The 19,702-nt window shown below is 43.6% G+C and overlaps 1 protein-coding gene across 8 annotated transcripts in view; it reads left to right on the top strand.

Moving 5' to 3' along the window:
* Positions 1 to 19,702, top strand: part of LOC147012760 (uncharacterized) — a 345,711-nt gene that overhangs the window by 269,739 nt on the left and 56,270 nt on the right. For all 8 annotated transcript variants that reach the window (XM_085853917.1, XM_085853918.1, XM_085853915.1 and 5 more), the window contains 5 exons: positions 49 to 93; positions 3,724 to 3,831; positions 4,772 to 4,825; positions 12,338 to 12,391; positions 14,065 to 14,118. In XM_085853917.1, coding sequence (XP_085710043.1) covers positions 49 to 93; positions 3,724 to 3,831; positions 4,772 to 4,825; positions 12,338 to 12,391; positions 14,065 to 14,118 — 315 coding nt within the window. The remainder of the gene's footprint in view (positions 1 to 48; positions 94 to 3,723; positions 3,832 to 4,771; positions 4,826 to 12,337; positions 12,392 to 14,064; positions 14,119 to 19,702) is intronic.

Below are 19,702 nucleotides of genomic sequence, written 5' to 3'. Positions count from 1 at the left end.
TTACGGAGGAAAGTGACTGCCTTTATCTTTTCTGTGTGCTTATACCAGGGACGGCACGGAGATGTCGGAGACAAGGGATTTCCTGGACTTCGTGTGAGTACACCACTGCTTGCTGCAGGAAAACTATCTGTGCATGAGGACTAATAGCAATATAGTATAATCATTATTATTACCTAAACAAGTTGCTGTATTACACTCGAAAACTTGTATCACGACATATTTGCTCTTTATTCATCGTCTTCCATATGCATGCGTCAGCTTGCTGCCATGTCGGAGCATATCGTTCCCGTGCGTGAGACCTTGTCAGTGTTTTAACCTTTATTGTGAACCTCAACGTATGAATTTCACATTGAGGCATGCACTTTCTTTCAAGATGGTTTTGATAATGAATATTGATGTGAAATTGCAGAGAAAATAAAGAAACATGAACAGGTTGGTCATTCAGGCAAACAACGACAATGCCATTTGACATCGCAGCACAATTACTGCAATCTTAGAAACACTTTGTCCTTGTAGAGCTTAGTTTTTCAAACCCGGGGGCGCGACCCCAAGTGGGGTCGCCGAGCAAATTTTGTGGAGTCGCGGGCATCCGCTTTCAGCGAAAAAAAAGTGTCTATTTTTGATCGGTGTTCACTTTTACCGGATGTAATATAAACGGTTCGTTCAAAGTATGGGAACCGGCGCAACTTGACGCTTGGAATGGGATCCAGCCAATGCGCGGGCTCGCTGAAGGGCGGTTCATTTTGGCGGGAAATTAGTGGTTTGATCCACGGCCTCTCAGACTCTGACTCTATCATTAACGTCCATTCACGTCTCCACGTACGACTCGAGACCTTATTTTTGATGGCAGCAACGGCCACCAGCAAATCTCGAGAACGTTCTTACCAGGATAAATTTCTGGACCTTGGATTTTACTTTGTGCTGGATAAAAGTGGGGCACAGAGGCCTCAGTGTGTGATTTGTTTCGAAGTGCTTTCTACGGAGTCTATGAAACAAAATAAGTTGCAGAGGCATTTGACTACAAAACATGCGCCTTATCAGGATAAGGAGAGAGCATTCTTTGAGAGGAAACTTCTTGCACTCAAGAATAGGTGTCTTGACAGAGAGGGTACATGCCATCAGACCAATTCTCGGGCATTAGAGGCCTCATATTGAGTGTTGCTCCATGTTGCCAAGACTAAAAAGCCTCACTCCATTGCGGAAGAACTCGTGCTGCCATGTGCAAAGGACATGGTATCTCTGATGGTTGGGGAGGAAACGGCGAAGAAACTGGCAGTTATACCCCTCTCTGACAGCACCATCCAACGCAGAATTGAAGATACGAGTCTGGACGTAACGGCTCAGGTCCTACAGGAGATCAAGGAATCGCCGTGGCACGCCATACAGTTGGGCGAGTCCACTGATATCGCATCGTACGCGCAGCTCCTCATCTGGGTCTGCGTCATCAAGGCTGATAACTTTGTCGATGAGCCTCTGCTCATCAAACCATTGGAGGCCACCACCAAAGGCGAGGACATTTTTGGGAAAGTAGAGCAGTTTTATCGTGACCATGATCTGGACTTCGGAAAGTTGCTTGGTTCTACAACAGACGGCATGCCAGCAATGTTAGGAGTGCGTTCTGGATTCAAGGCTGAATTGCTTGAGGTGGCTCCTCAGACCTCCATGGTACACTGCATGATTCACCGAGAAGCGCTCACCTCGTACTTTGCCAGAAGCCTTGCAGAGCGTGCTCTCAGAAGTCGTAAAAATGGTGAATCACATCAAATTCAGCGCCCTCAACACTAGGTTATTCAGGCTATTCTGCCAGGAGATGGACGCCGACCATAAGAATTTACTATTCTACACTCAAGTCAGATGGTTATCTCGAGGAAACCTTCTTCTGCGCATTTACTAGCTCAAAGATGAACTGAAGGAGTTCCTACGCACACAAGGGAAAATGGCATGGGTAGCGTTGCTTGAGTCAGACTCTTGGCTGTCAGAACTGTGCAATCTCGTTGACATCTTTGAACGTCTCAATGTCCTCAACCGCTCCCTCCAAGGCAAAGACGCCAACATCATGATTTTTCACGACAAAATGAGCGGATTTCTGGCGACTCTAAAATTACTGGCAGACAAAGCAGCTGTTAAGCGCTTCAGCCTTTTCCCCCGTATGGTGGAGCATCTAACGACCTGCCAGTATGATGATACTGAGCTCGACAGTCTTTCTGGGGAGATAGCACGTCACCTTTGGTCGCTCATTGAACAGTTCGAGCACTATTTCCCTGAGCTGGATGTGCAGTCCTTTTCTGTAGTTCGGGACCCTTTCACGGCTCCACTGGACTCGATTGCTGATGAAGATGATACAGCACAAGAAGAGCTTGTACAGCTCCAGCAGGATTCAGGAGCGCAGGCTCTTGCGCGGACGAATTCGTTGTCGACATTCTGGTGCAAAATGCTGCCGTCTTACCCGACCCTGTCACAGCGCACCATTAAGGTTCTCTTGCCATGTCCTTCATCATACTTTTGTGACCAGTCGTTCTCCACCATGGTGATGATTAAAACAACGTACAGAAATCGCCTAGAAATGGAGCATGATATGATCCTGGCATTGTCATCTACTTGTCCACGAATAGAGAAGTTGGTTTCTGAAAAACAGGCTCATCCTTCTCACTGACATATCTAAATGTCATTCGGACTAAACGTCTGAAACATTCAACTGTACTATTTGGATACTGTCGGCTATTCTCCGGTTACTCGTCTATGAAAACATGACGATGGTGAATAAAGTAAACAGTAAATGTTCTTGTGTCATATGAAATCTTATCTTATATATTATGAATTGGGTTTTGAATCTTTTGGGTCGTGCGATGTGGAGAGGTTCTGAAATTGGGTCGCCACTAAAAAAAGTTTGAAAACCACTGTTGTAGAGGATATTTATTTTGATCTTGACAGTTGTATTATATACTATCGATATGACCCTCTATGTACTTACGTTGTAGATATTGAAGATCCCAAGGTATTTCTCCAAAGGAGTTAGCCATTGTGCGCTGGTGTCCTGCCTGTTTGTGGTGAGGATATTGAGGTCGTGGAGAGATTCACTTACCGTGGCAGTGATATTCATGTCTCTGCTGGCTGTGAGTCAGAGGTCAATAGATGTCTGGGTCGGGCCTGGGGAGTCATGGATTCACTGGATCATGGGGTGTGGCGCTGTCAGTACCTGCACGGGAGGACGGAAGTTCGAGTCTTCAGGTCCTTGGTGCTTCCAGTCTTGCTCTATGGATGCGAGACTTGGACTCTGACCAAGGATCTGAGATGGAGACTTAATGTCTTTGGTACCAGGTCTCTTCAGAGAATCATTGGCTATCGCTGGTTGGACTTTGTGTCCAATGAGCGGTTGCTGAAGATACTCAAATGAGATTTGTTACCTGCATAGTCCGTGAATGTCAGCTACAGCTGTATGGACATGTGGCTCGTTTTCCTGATGCTGATTCTGCTCACCAAATTCTCTCAGCGAGGGAGTCTCGTGAGTGGAGGAGGCCAAAGGGCCGACCACGTGCCTCATGGTTGCAGCAGGTTGATCGGCATCTCAAGGAGATGGGGATGGGCCAGGCATCTGCCTGGGGGATAGCCAGACGGAGGCCCCTGGAGTACCGGCGGAAAGTGGATGCAGCGACGCGCTGCTCTGGCGTATGCTCCCATACCTGACTTGACCTGACCTGACTGGGTTTCTTGTCTCCCTTGTAGGGGTATCCTGGTCAACCGGGCTGTAAAGGGAAGGTGGGAAAGCTTGGAGCAAGTGGTATTCATGGTCTTCCTGGAGTAAAAGGACTACCAGGCCCTGCTGGACTCCAAGTAATTATAATCATTTCTAACCCTCGTTTTACACTAACTTTGACATTTTCCCACCACTATCCCATCACCACCACACTTCATTCTTCACCGAAGCATTTGAAAAACTACTTCTTTGAACTCAAACTTCTTGTTTTACAACAATTATGTATTGCCTTAAGGATGTAGATTCTAAGTATCTGCAAGCTGAGCTACTCTGTCTATGATTACCATATCCTTGTTGAACTTTCAATGAGAACCCAAAGTGGCTCACTAATGACCTTCAGGAATAGGGTAGTACACCTGCTCAGCCCAGTCTGACCTACAGGTGGAACCAGTTCACTCTTTGTGGTTGACTGTTAATGCCTTCATGGTAGCCTCCTTATTCATGCGCAGCACAAGGCTGCAGGTAGCATCATTGGCTGAGGGCGCAGCTGTGCCGCTAATGCAATGCCCCTATTACCAGTACACTGGTTCTCATTTTTCAGACCTCAGCAGGCTGACAGGCTGAGTCAACCGCACCTGGTGTTAATTCAACAGCTGGCAGGGGCTGAAACTCAGGACCCTACGATCCCAAGCCAGCCACCCTAATCGTGAAGCCAACACCAGGCTCTCAGGGTAGCTTAGAATGGGCACGTTTAAAGCAGTTTCACCCACAGCCTCCATTGAGGAACTAAAACACAAAAAAAACAACTGCATATTACAGGTACCTACTGACTTACACTAAATGTAAAATCTTCACAATTTCTTAGCAGCAGCATGATTTTCTCTTCTTTTATCTGTTGCCACGTGTGAACTACACCTTTCAGTGATACTTTTTGCTACCTCTGCAAAAGCTTGCAATGAACAACTTTACAGGCACTTAAAAGTCCGTCTTGGTCAAGTGACTGCATGTCCTGTGTGCACTCACATAATATGATGCAATCCTGTTTGTAATATTATTATCATGTTTCTTTTTTTATAGGGCAAACCTGGAGTAATTGGCCCAGCAGGGCAGAAGGGAGATATCTCGATTCCTGTATGTAGTCACTCAATTCATTTGATTTTTTTTACCCTTTTATTCCTTCATAAAATCCTCATCGTTTCATTACCTGCATCCACCTGTTATGTTTTCACCCCTGTCTGTCTGTCTGCTTGTTTGTCTGTCTTTGAGCAGGATATCTCAAAAAGTTGTGGATGGATTTGGACAAAACTTGATGAACACATTGTGTGTGTGTGACAGGGATGAATTGATTCGATTTTGGTGAAGATCTGCATCCGGATCAGAGAATTTTTTTTTAACTTCGAAGTGATTCTTCACCATTGAGAGAGGGGGCCAAAAACGATACTTGAAATGATATTTTAAAAGGTTTTGGATGAGTTACGACAAAACTAAGTGGATGAGTTGGTTTGGTGACAAGGTCAAACCGATGCGATTTTGATTCAGGTGCAGATGCAGATCTGGCCTATCAATTGGATACAAATGTACTATTCAGTCTGGCCCAGTTTATCTTTTTCCAGTTTGTCTTTTGGTCCCAGCACTCGTTTTTTTCCAGTTCCAGCACTCATTCCAGTTTATCTTTTCTTTTTCTTTTTTACCTAAAACCATAAATTCATTTCATGCAGTCTAAATTTGTTGGACAAAATAGTGTATTTTTTGGGTGGAGGTGGTGGGGGGGGGGGCAATAAAGGATAAAATCTAAACATGACAATTAAGTTGATCTTGATGTTTTCAAGTTCTTCACACTACACTCTGGACGTTATAACAAAGTTCCATACAGACGTGCATGTTGTTTGAAGGTAGCATAATCATTTTTCCACGATGACACCATCCTTTTCTTTACAGCATAAAATAAACATGACTGACATTGCAGGAATATATTCATCAAGATCACGTAACCAATTGTGAGCTTTATGACATCCTCATCTTTTGGACGTTCATGTAGAGCAATCTTTATTAAGCAACTATGATGGAAGTGTGAAGATGCCCAATCTGTGCTGCAAAAAAATCAAAAAACTTTCCTTTGCTATTCATTCGTTGCAATGACCTCTGATGCCATTAGACTTGAGTGAGAACTGGCATTTATGGAGTAAATGTGTGAGACCGAGGTGGGGGTAAAATGATTGGTTAGAAACCAGATTAAAAAAAAATGTCGACACTACTGCCATTGGTTGGACAAGTAAATGGAACAAAGTTCATGATGTAAAAGGATGAACAAATTGACACCGCTGAAAAGTACATGACAAGTCCAAGTGTTATTGCCATTTCCTACAATATAGTGGAGCAGCAGGGGCCACCAAAAGAGGGAGATACCCACACCAGCAGTACCACATTTTCGAATGTGGTTATTATTGACCACCTACTATCCCTGTACATGAAAACCAATGATGCCAGTCTTGGAAATGGTGGCATTCTGAGAAATAGGTCAATTAAGGTCGTTGACCCCTGAATTTGGCAATATTTACTAAAACGGCTATAGTTTTTATAATTTTCATGTTACAATACCTTGATATACATCAAACTGATCCTAAGACAATAGGCTGTAACTTGCAATAACATGAAAGAACATGTGGCTGAAAATAGTAAGTACAGAACCAATTTTATTACAAATTTTGCCCCAAAAATCCAAATTTTCATATTTTTCATATACTTTTAGCATCACTCATCACATGCATAATATAAAAGTATCAAATATTAAGCATTAAAAAGTTTCTCAAGAGTCTGCTGCAATTATTCATATATAATACATTGTATTATCTTAAGTGTAAATCACATTTTCATCACATTTTGTCCAAGATGCCTGAAAATACCTGAAAATGGTATTATTCAGTACTCATGGCATATGATCATTAACTTGATTAATTTCATATTTATTAAGAGAAAAATTTGTTTCAAATATTATATTGTCACAAGGAATTATATTTGTTGATGAGTAGATCAACAACACACAAAGATGGATCCAGGATTTGTGTTAATTGGGGTGGGGGGGGGGGGGTACAAATTCTTATATACTATAAATATTTTTAAATGGTAATTTTTCAATGTACTTTGTTGAAAATTTATTTCAAAGAAATATTGAGGACAATAATGGCTGTTTGTACAAACTCTCTGCTTTTGGCATCAAATGCAATCTTTCTAAAGCCTTTATCTCACTGGGCTGCGACAGCTCACGACAAAATGCGAACGGGATTCTCCAAAATGTCTGGAAACGTTCGCAGTGGTTCTCAATTTCCTCGCGTGAGTCGCAGGACGTCACTCTGGTGTCGCTGGAATTTTGAACATGTTCAAAAAATTTTTGCGACAAATTTTATCTCAAAATAGTCACGGAGTCGTCACGGTTGTCTCGAACCGGTCTCGAACCCTTCTCAATTTAGTTTCCGTGAGTCAGAAGGTGCGCCAAATGTGACATGCAATGTAATGTATATAGATTCACAATAGTTCAATCCAGATATGACTAAAAAAAAAATCAAAAAAAACCTCATGGTCCATATTGTAAAACCAGCATTGTCTGTCCTCTTTCTCTCCTGTTCTGAGTAATGGCCTTCAATGCAAACTTTTCACTTTCCCATCATTCCTTTCACCTTCCCATCATTCATAAATCACGTCACACATTTTTACGTAAATTAGGTCACACACAAAATATGGTCACACCCACAAGCCCCTACTAAGGCAGATGAACAATTGGGTCACACAATGTTTGTGGGTGCAACGTTGACAAGTAACAGAACACTGAACAATCAGGCTTGTTCAGCATTCTCCTGTAATCCCACCATCCTGTTCTGCCAGGGCACAGCTCCCACACCATTGTAGTACTCAGTCAGGTACTCTCTTACTCGTTTCCCAACTGACAATATGATTGCTGGAAGGGAGAGGCCATATATATATATATATATATATATATATATATATATATATATATATATATATATATATATATATATATATATATATATATATATATATATATATATATATATATATATATATATATATATATATATATATATATATATATATGGTCCCGATTCTCAATTGTCACGCACAGTTGTCGTGCGACTGTTGCACGACATTTGCGCGATGGTCGCACGACCGTCGTATCTCAGTTTTGTCACCTGAACGTCGCGCGAATGTCGTGTGATATATATGCGAACTCCAGGCGAAGTTCATCACAAATTTTGCCGGGAGTTCGTGGGTCATACGCATATTTGTTTTAGTATAAATTCAGTGTGATTCCAAGTGAAAATTATCTCTGTTTTATCGCAATTTGGTGTCTCCAACTAGTCGCGAGCTGTTGCAGCCCAGTGAGATACAGGCTTAACAAGATTATCATACTAAGATAAATGCCAGGAAACTGTCAACATTATTGTTACATATTATGTTGATATCTCGTCTGCATCTGAGTCTGAATTATCACTGTAAAATGCAGGGTAAAGGAATTTGAACATGATTTGTCCCCTCCATCCACCAAGGCTCCACAGGTGCATGCTGCTGTGCATGGTTGGCCACTCTCCAAGCAAGAACACTCCACTGCACAGGTATTGGGTTGACAGTCACACACAAGGTCATTTAACAACTCTGGAGCAGCTGGCGATTGACTCATCATTTGAGGCTGGAGACCAGTGCCACCTGGGCTGTGTTCGAAGTCATATGCTGTTGCATCCGGTAAGGTTGGAGAAGGGTAAGCAGCTTGTCTCCATATTAACAGCTGATAAGCAGAGCGAAGTAGATGCAGACTGAAAGCGTCTTCTGTTGGTGGTAGTTTCTTTCCCTGGATGTTCCTCTGTCCAGTCTTCTGACACCTCAGGGCATTCAATGACATGCAGTTTGTCTTGCCATACATGTAGCCAACAAACTTTGTGGCTGCCATTTCTATCTCTTTTGAAATGTTTTGCTCATCAGATCCTAGCAGACCAAGAGGCTGGAACAATGCTTTCATTGACTATTGATGATGTCAATTCTGTCTTCAAACTTGTCTCTTCATCCTCAGCTACTTCCCTCAAAACTTTTGACATCTCATATGCCTTTTGCAAAACATCTCCTACTGTTGTCTTTGAAGAACAAACAAGATCTGACTTGCCTGGTTGTGGCATGAATGCAACATCTGGCCACTCTTTTATAAGTTGTCTTTTGAGATTATAGGATGTGTATGAACCTGGATGGTCCACTCCCTCTTCAGCAAGGATCTCCAAGAACCGCTTTCTCAAGGTGCTCAGGAATAATATTTGTCTGTGTTCAATGATGGGTGATGTAAACTCACTGAGCAGTCTCCTCACTGATGTACTGTGTGCAGCAAATTGTTGCTTTCTGTTCTGACTTGCAGTGATAGAGCGACCACTGACATAGTTGATGTAGCATGACTTTTGTCTGTGGTAACGAGCCTCAATGGCAACCAGATCACCATTGGGTACACCCTGAAGTCTGGTTATCATGTCATCATCTTGCTTAGCCTTTGCAGCTTGAAGAACTCGGGTGTACATGTTGGGATGCTCAAGGTCATCTTTCACAGATGACTCTACCATGGACCAAGATAATTGGTGCTTTGGGCTGCAAGGATCAATACAGATGAAACAGCGAGATTTCCAGTCAAACTTCACAACTGGTGCTTTGGATCTTGTAAAGCGGTTGGCACACCCACCACTTGCACCATCACCATTACCACCACTAGAATTACCACCATCATCTTAAACTACATCACAGTTATCAAATGTTTTAATAGCTCTTCTGATGTGATGTTGGCTTACATATGTTGATCTGCATTGTCTGTGATACCTGAACACCACTGTTCCAGAAATTATATCAGATTCATGGGCCAAAAGTTTCTGACTAACTGAGTCATTCCGTTGTCTGCATGCTGAGAATAAGGACCATAGTTTGTTAAGAACTGGAGTGACTGGCTGTTCCTTTGATGAAAAGGATTTTGTGCACAAAAGACACTTATCAATGTCAATGGTATCTTCTCCCTTAGCTTTCTTGGCAATGGGAGCAGTGTCAAATTCTACATCCATATTGTAATAATAGTTTGTTCAGTGCTGGTGAAGTAATCTTGAGTACACTAAGACAAAATGTGGATCTGCCTGCAAGTGTAAAAAATGTTGGTCATCAATAGTTTGGCAGAATAAGTCTATTTAATCCACTAAATTGAAAATAATTCAATGTAAATTCATAAGTATTTTAGACCTAGGGATAAACCCTATTCGTAGGACTTTATTCTTTTAGGGGGGTTATTTTTCACAACACCATGTACCTTACATGAAATTTATGCAGTAATGACTTCCATTTTTTGACACATTCTCATGACAATACTATTTAACCCCAGCTCAACAGCCTGTAGACAAAACATTCAGTATACCACATGTTTTTCCATCAGAAAATTTGCTACATGGTAATATATCTTCATCACAAGACTATTCATAATTAAAAAAAATAGAAACAAATCTTTTCATACTTACATTTTAACAGAGAAGAGGGTGTCACATAAAACATGCTGCAGTATGTGTAGTCCATCACATCTGTTCAAGTGTGACTGACCTAATTTCATATACATTGTAAACTCATGGCTGATGAGAGTGCTATTTATAGCAGTGCCACATGTGGGGACCATCTCAGGAATGTGGGGGTCATCTCAGGATTATTGTGGCATATGGGATCATCTTATATAATCCAATATTCTTTGTCAGGGGCATTATTTTAGGGTTGGTTCATGGTTTAGGGGTGGCACTTTTTTTAGTGCATATGTATTTAGTGATATTGAGGAAGGGAGAGGGGGTGTTAGTGCATAGGTATTTGTAACCCCCTCCCCCACCCCTTCCAAAAATTCTGAATCTATCCCTGTGTGTTATTGATATACTCATCAACAATTATAATTCCTTACAACAATGTATTATTTCAAAGACATTTCATATGAAATTGATTGTCATTTGCCATGAGTATTGAATAATACCATTTTCAGGTATTTTCAGACATCTTGGACAAAATGTGATGAAAATATGATTTACCTTTAAGATAATAGAACCCGTGCTCTGCGCGACATGTTGGGGTGAGTGTGTTTGAGAAAGGAACTGATGCAGAGTATCAGTAGAAATTTTACTTTAATGTAGTAAGTGGAATACGACTTCACTGTTTCAGAACCATTTTATTTACTTTTTTGTACCATGCACCTCAGATGGTCTTTGAGATAATGTAAGCTGAATATCACGTTACTCGAGCGCAGAACAAAGTCGAAGATAGCGCGACACGAAACCACAAACTCGGAAATAATATACAAGATATTATACATGAATAATTGCAGCAGACCCTAGAGAAACTTTTTAATGCTTAATATTTGATACTTTTATATTATGCATGTGCTGAGTGATGCTAAAAGTACTTAAAAAATGTGAAAATTTGGATTTTGGGGGCAAAATTTGTAATAAAATTGGTTCTGCACTTACAATTATCAGCCACATGTTTTCTTTTGTTATTGCATGTTATAGCCTATTGTCTTAGAATCAGTTTGATGTATATCAAGGTATTGTAACTTGAAATTATATAAACTATAGCCGTTTTAGTAAATATTGCCAAATTCAGGGGTCAACGACCTTAATTGACCTATTTCTCAGAATGCCACCATTTCCCAGACTGGCATCATTGGTTTTCATCTACAGGGATAGTAGGTGGTCAATAATAACCACATTAGAAAATGTGGTACTGCTGGTGTGGGTATCTCACTAAATAAGCCTTTTTTCTGGCCCCTGCTGCTCCACTAAATAAAGCCAAAGCACAAAGCCTGTTGTTCTTACATATCAGAGAAGTCAGTGGACTCACTGCCACCATTTTCTTTACCACCTCTGCTTCAGTCTCACTCAATTAATCTGTCAGCCTTCCAAACCTCCCCAACAACTCCAGGATACACATGTTCTTCCAGTAACCTCCTCTTGGTTAAACCCCTTAAGTCCGGGCTGACTGCACACCTCAACTCTTGTCCCTTCCTGAAGCTGTTCAATCCCACCCTTTCCTCCAGAAATTCCAGCAGATGGTGCACTACCAACTCCATTCCTAACCGTAGTCTTTTCTTCCCTTATTAATGCATTCTCACCTCAACCCTCTTAATTGAAGGTTACTGTGTTTCCTCCTCTCTTCTCTTTTCCTGTTCGTTCATTCCCTTGCTTGTTGTAGCAAATGTACAAGCCCCTACACTGTCCCAGCTTCAGTTAATTGCTTTTTTACCCTCCATCACCACACCCTTCCATGAGACTAAATCTCAGATATAAAATATTCAAGTTCTTTCATGAGCCTTAGACACTGTCGGAAAACAAAACGGGTTTACGTTTCATTCTGTCTTTGTCCAAAGCATCTAAATTAGACATTCATATAAAGTAAATATCAAGTAAAATCCACAAAATTTTTGATTAAGTTACTTTGCAAGATATTGGTCATATTAAGGCAACCAGCATTTTAAACTTGTCGCACATTTTTTTTTCCTGTGAAAGATATTGATTGGTACTTGGGTTTACAGCCACGAAGTCTTATTCACAAATCTTTGATTTCCCCCCCCCCTTATCCCCTCCATAGGGGTCACGTGGTTTTCCGGGTTTTCCTGGAATTCCTGGGCTGGATGGAGAGCAGGTAGGAAGATTTCCTCACTGTAATTCTTCCTTCTTCTCCTGATTAAACCGCTTGACACAGTCTCATGAAAGTTGCTTATATAAGACAAATTTAGGAGATGAAGAGCAGAATCATCTTGTCAAAGAATAATGATGTAAAGGCCCTGTCATACCTTAACGATTTAGCCAGCGTATGCCGACGTATGAAAAATTTGTCTAAAACGCTGGCACATGTCGAATACATATGGGTAAGTTTTGTATACATTAAGAACATGCTGGCATACGTCGTAGTACGCCGAGCTGTTAGACAAATTTTCCATGCTTGAAATTTTTCGACGTATGCCAGCGTATGACTCACATGTTCCGCATAACGCTGGCCATAAGTTGAAGGCATGTTACGCAATCGTTGACACACGTCGACACACGTTACTTGTAAGTTACTCATAAGTCGAAACACGTCGAGGTAATGTTTGGCATACCAGAAACTTATTTCTAAACTATGAGTAACGTGTTGTAGGCTCGTTACGCGATCGTTGACACACGTTGACACACGTTAATTGTAAGTTACTCATAAGTCAAAACACGTCGAGGTAATGGTTAGTGTCAGTGTTCCAGACTCCCTGGTTTTTTTTTTTTCTTCGGTATGACGGTGATGTTGACACTTCGATTTCTAATGCAGTTATAATATAATATAATTAATAGGCTGCCGCTCAACGATTTAAATCATAACTGCACTAGAAATTGAAGTGTCAACATCACCGTCATACCGAAGAAAAAAAAAAACGGAGTCTGGAACACTGACGCTAACCACCTCGACGTGTTTCAACTTATGAGTAACTTACAAGTAACGTGTGTCGACGTGTGTCAACGATCGCGTAACGTGCCTACAACTTATGGCCAGCGTATGCGGAACATGTGTCATACGCCGAGTACGTCGAGAAATTTTCAACTTGCTGAAAATTTGTCGACGTACTCGGCGTACTACCACATATGCCAGCATACTACGACGTATGCCAGCGTGCTCTTAACGTATACAAAACTTACCCATTACGTATTCAATGTGTGCCAGCGTTTTAGACAAATTATTTATACGTCGGCATACGCTGGCTAAATCGTCAAGGTGTGACAGCGGCTTGACACTTCGATGTCTAGTGCGGTTATGATTTGAATCGTCGAGCCGCAGCCTTTTAATAGTCTACGCCACATGATCGTCGGCGATACGCTGCCGCGAGCTATGCACAAGTTAGACTATCGTTGGGCATAGGTTGTGAACGCCGACAACACGCTCAGCATTCTTTGGTATGTTATCTATATGTGATTGAAACGTTCTGTGTACGTTACTAATACGTTATGCATGCGTCCAACTCGTTATGAATACGTCACAAACTGGAAAAAAACATCAATAGTTCAGCGTACGCCAGCATTTTACATACATTTTGATACCTTGCCATACGCTGGCTAAAACGTCAAGGTGTGACAGCGGCTTAAGGGAAGTAAAGCAAAACTTGATTCTGTCTATTTTGGACACAGCAGTTTGACAAGGTGTTGTCCAGGTGTTGTCAGTGGGGAAGACATGCTCTAACACTGTTGAATAGCTCAGTTAACTTTTCATTTATTGAATGTGTCCCTCCAATGGAAGCTCCATTAATGTCAATCACAATGCAAAATGGTGAGACAAAGTTCAACTATTTGCAGGGAAAGCCTGGAGCAGCTGGGAAGGTGGGAGAACCTGGAAAAAAAGGGAGCATGGTGAGTAAAACTATCATCATTGCCTTTTTATTTGCGGTCACCCCCTGACATGTTGTGGATCTTAAATCAGCTGTCTCACAGGCTTGTACTATTTTCCTGTTGGCATTAAAGATATTGTGACACCTTTCGAAAAGAAAATGTTGTTGCGTGTCAGTACCTAAATGCCTCCTCTAATCAATGTTGTCATCAGAAAACGGTGTGGCTGGAATGAAACAACCATTAAACTCAGTGTCACTGAAGCTTCATCCAATATTCTCTTTGGGTCCCCTTGTAGTTGAGTGTATGCTACGTGGGACTCACCTGTGAATCACTTATTATGCCTTTTATCATCTCTTAATCAGCACTGATCAATTCATCACTTGTGATGTATGCCTCAAACCAAAATAAGGTGCAGTCACATTTATGTTTATCATAGAATCCACAAGGGACTTTGGCATACATTATGCCCACGTGAGTCAGAAGGTAGTCGTCCACTTCTCAAAGATAACAAAAAAAAACCACAAAGCATATTTAAAGCCTTGTGTTGGCTTCACAATTAAGGTGGTTGGCTTAAGATCTTAGGGTCTTGAGTTCAAGCCCTTGTTTTCATGTTGGAGTTGAACAGCAAGTGGGTTGACTCAGCCTGTCATCCTTCTGTGGTTGGCATAATGAGTAGCAGCTTGCTGGTAACAGGGCATTGCATCAGCAGCACAGTTGTGCCCCCAGAAAATGATGCAGCCAAGCAGCTGCAGGCTGCATACAAATAAATAAAATTAAGTATACACGTCTAATTTTTTTCAATTCATTTTATATGCCTTTCTCTTCGTCATACCACCACTCCCTTTTCCCCATCATACCTCAATTTCATTGTACTATGCTCACCCACATCTCATCATGCTTTCCCGTAACCACCCATTCTAATCATTCCTGCACCAACGCTTTGTTTTCCAACACTTTCTCTCTGGTGTAAAAACATCAGAGGCCAACCATGCGGATCTCTCCCTGAAAGTGGCCACTTCATCCTCAGACATTATCTGCCTAACACAGACTTTTCAAAGCCCACTGATGGGAACATTCTGTCTTGCTGTGCAACTTACACTCAGTCCTCAGGATTGAAGTCTGATCTTTCGCATCTCTCACCATATGCAAAAAACCTTGATGCAGTAGGTCAAGTTAAGTCTGTCACAAGTGCGTCATCAGTCCCTGGAAATTTTGAAGTACAGAGTCACGATGCAGACTGCTCACTATTGCGTTCCCAAACACACACCTGGCACAGAAAACCCCCAACAGCATGTGAGCTTCCCTTCCATCAAGATAAGTGACACTCCAAGCCAATCAACTTCTTTTTACTACTGTAACCAACAGCATCACTCTTTTAATCTTCAAATATTGTTCATCTCCTGTGTGCTCCTATCTTCTGTCTGCCTTTATTTTTCCAGGTCTTTCTCTAAGGGGCGTCGACCTGCATCATCGAAAGTTGCAAGCATGACCCCAATTCATAAGAATGGTGCCAATCATAATGCACCTTCTTAACTACAGACCAATAGTCCTTCTCCTTCATCAATGTAAGGAAATGTATTTGAATTGATCGTCGCAGCAGACCTCTCATCTCCAACTCTGATGTGTTATCGTCAATTTGGTTTTTGGTTAAATTTCGTTAAATTACAACTTGGACATTCTGCTTCTGAAGATGGATGCCCTGAATCTCAAATAGGAGATTGAGGCCTTTTCACAAGGCATCTGCCAAGCATTTGACATTGTCTGGCATCATGACAGCTGTAGGCCAAGTCTTAGTGTCTTTCTTGCTCACCAGATTGGTGGCCTTGCAGTCCTTTAGCATCTCTTCAGGTTTTACTCATCTTAACATCCTCTCTTTCTGCTCATCCTCTGTATTTCCATCCAGGTTGAATGTATTGTTACGGCTGTGGAAATTCGCAGAGCACCATATAGGTCCTTAGTTCAGTTTTGCCGATAAGTCTGTGTTCAGATAGATTTCCCCACCATTGTCTAATGGGAATGGAAATTCGCAGAGCACCATATAGGTCCTTAGTTCAGTTATGCCGATAAGTGTGTGTTCAGATAGATTTCCCCACCATTGTCTAATGGGATATATTCGTGTGATCAGGGCTGTGATCTTTGAGTTAGCCGTTTTTCTTTTACTATCGTTATTTTGGACCAACCACTTCACAACAACCACCTCCACCAACAACATCGCTCTGACCAACCGCATTTCAGCCAAAACCACCACCTTCTCCACAACGCCAACCACAACCACCTTCTCCACACAGCCAACCGCATTTCAACCACAACCACCACCTCCTCCACAACCGCCCTCACACAACCACCTTCTCCACAACGTCAACCACAGCCACCATCTCCCAAACCGCATCTCCCCCAATACCCAAAAACAGAACAACATCGCTTCACCTTCAACTCCGCTGGCACCGCCATCTTTGCGCCGGCAATGGTGAGATCACTGCAAACAAACGTGATGGCTTCCTTGTTCCTCGCGACGGTGATTTCTACCACGTCCACTCTCCCTTCAGCGTCGATGATTCCTACCACGTCAGCTCGCTCCAAGCTTCACCTCGGAATTCGGATCAGGAGAGCAAGAGGGGCGGAGCCAGTGGCGGTCAGAGGTGAGAGTGCGGAGATTAGATCTCGCCTCATGAACCCTATAAAACGGCGTGCAGAGCACCAGTTCAGTCAGTCTGGAGGGGTCAAGGAGCTGCACAGAAGTCTGGAGCTTGCAGTCAGTCGGGGTCTGGAGCGGTGTGAGTAGCGGAGTTCGAGCCCAGTGGAGGGCAGTGGAAGTCCGGGTTCGCCGAGGAGACGGAGCAGGGAGCACAGCAGGCCAGCCGTGCCACGCATAACGGCGCGTCCGTGTGAGACGTAGAGAGGTCACCAGCCAGCATCAAACAGTCCGCGGTGATCGGGCTTCGGGACAGTCCGAGCAACGCTGAGGGATGGATGGGCTCTTAAAGAGAGCATCAACTCTGAAAGAGCATAAGGCCCGTTCGTTCCTCTGAGGCGTTGCCGGCTGGGCCCAAATCACCAGGCCGTCAGACGAGGCCTGGGCCAGACCGCGGTCACGACAGTGGCCGTAGGGATGGGACGTTGCAGGTCACCCCAGCGAGGTGAAGGTAACCAGCGCGGCCTCGCGAAGCCTCTGCGGTCAACACGGCTCCGTGCAATAAAGACCCAAAGAGGTCCAGTCAACCCCTCTTCTTTCCTGGGGTTTTTCCTTGCTTTTGAATGAAAGTTGTGGTGCCATGTCTGCAAGTAGAAATGTATAAGTGACTGTACATAATAGATAGACGGTAGTAGCTCTTTTGCATTGCTTTTGCTTGATTGATACATGACTGCATGCGTGTTTTGCATACCTGCATGACTGCATCATTGTTTATACGTGCTTATGTGTTGTTCGTAAATAAATGTGCTTGTTTAAATGTACCCCGTTCGTTATGTCTTTTCCTTAATTGAGCTGCCATCTTGCACTCGGAATATGGTTGGTTTTTAAATAGCCGGTAAAGTGATCGAGTCCAACGGGACTACGCGATAATACCCCGCTTGGTTATCCCAAAAGGAAGCGAGCCGCTTAAGCGGCTCGTTTCCAAGCGGTCCCGTTGAGGTACAATCTCTCGGTAATCTACCCGCGCGATTAATTAGGTATATCGACAATTCGGCGATTGACTGTTGCGCGGGTAAGAGTAGGGACAAGGTTGTGGTGTGGTCAAAAACACACCCGTGGCTGGTTTTCGGCGTTGATCCGGAAAGCCGCGACTGGATTGTCTGTTTGGTGGGCGAAGCGGCTGCTATTGGTTAAATGTGGTCGATCGCACGCCGGCGGGCGAGAATCCGTAACTGTATTATACCAGAATCCCTTACCTTGTCGCCCTCCATTCTTACTTCCCCCTCTTCTCTGGCCTGTGGAACTATCTTCTGGAGTTTGTTGTCTGCTTCTCTGGCCTGTGGAACTATCTTCTGGAGTTTGTTGTCTGCTTCTCTTCCCTCCGGACCTTCAAGCCCACAACACACCACTCCGTTATTGTCTCAACCATTTCTATCTTTGAGCTTTACATCACCTACTGAGACCCTGTCTCCCTTTCACCTGCAACCTCTCTTCTTGTCCTTGATATTGTTACTGGCTGGGGGGTCGGCTGCCAACCGACCGCTCTGAACGGAGCCGCAAGTCGAGTCAGCCCGACCGATCGCCCGGAATATAGATCGCCGCCCGGATAACTCCGAGCGACGGGTCCTTGTACAAGAACCGAAATACGCCAATCGGCAGATCACGTGGGGTAGGGTCGATTGCCAATCTTCAATGTATCTTAATACCCACGTGATCCAACTACCGGGGTATTCCACCCTCGACGGAACTCATACGGAACAAACCACCGAGGCGAGCCTGTCCGTGCGCGATTCCGAGTGGCGTAATCGCCGAGAACCGTCGGTCCAAATGTCCCCCTATTACGGCAAACCAACGGCTTTCTAACTCCCAACACACGAAATGTTCAGTCAATGAGGGAATGGACGCAATGAACAGGTTTACATTCACACAAGGACATTTATTATAATAAAACGCGTATGCAATTAAATAAGGCAAAACACGTATGCAATTATACAAGCAACAAAAGCATGACAAAAGAACTACAACCGTCTACTTATTATGTACAGTCATCTACACTTAACAGCAGTTCCTACTTATTAGACGGGCCCACGGACACACGTACACGCACACACACACACACACACACACACACACACACACACACACACACACACACACACACACACACACGAAATGGTGGCTGAGGCCTTTAATCACAAGCTCCAGCTCGGAGGACAGGTGAGCTGAAACTCAGAGCCGAACTCGAACGTCTCCACCTCGTGTGGTCTTCAACTTGTCTGGTCCCGGGCTCCAGCGAGAGTGAGCTGGATCCAAATCGCCGTGAGCTGCGTTCCTTCCCGAGCTCCCGTGAATCCTCCCGCGCTTCTCAACACGTGCCGGTGAGACGAGGCGCCGATCCTTCCTGTCGATGCGTCGCTTCCCCGACGAACCGACGCCAAGAAGAGGCCGATGCGTCGCACCAAGCCGGGAAACAAAATGGAGAACAAAAAGCTCCACGAACCAAGAAGAAGAGGAAGAAGAGGATGAAGCCTCCACTCGCAGCTCGAGCCAAACATCCGGCTCAAGTTCCTTCCAAAACAAAGCAACAGCCGAAGCTCACTGAACCAGCCGAAGCAAAAAGCTTACTCCTCCCACGGGACTCAGCACACGAACTCTGCACACGGGACTCAGAACGGAACTCTTCACGAACTCTGCCACGGGACTCCCACACGAACAAAGAAAGGATCATCTCTTTATCCTTTGCACCCCCTCCCCCGCACCCGGCATGACTCATACCCTCGTGATCCATCCCCCGCTCAACCACGGGTGGGAGGGAGTTGTTGACGTCACGGGATGGCAGGGTTCTTCTTCCTCTTTGCAGAAGAGGGGGGGCGTCTTCATTGTTTCGTTCCCCAACTGTTGAATCGATCCGCAGCGCATCTAATCAATCTCTGAACATTTAAACAATGAAAGGTGAGCTATCTTGGGAACATG

Source organism: Eptatretus burgeri, chromosome 14, assembly GCF_056783735.1.
Source record: "Eptatretus burgeri isolate ZD-2024b chromosome 14, Ebu_testis_v1, whole genome shotgun sequence".
Taxonomy (NCBI): Eukaryota; Metazoa; Chordata; class Myxini; order Myxiniformes; family Myxinidae; genus Eptatretus; species Eptatretus burgeri.
Note: the sequence above shows the minus strand (reverse complement) of the source record. Positions and strands in the feature narration are given on the sequence as shown.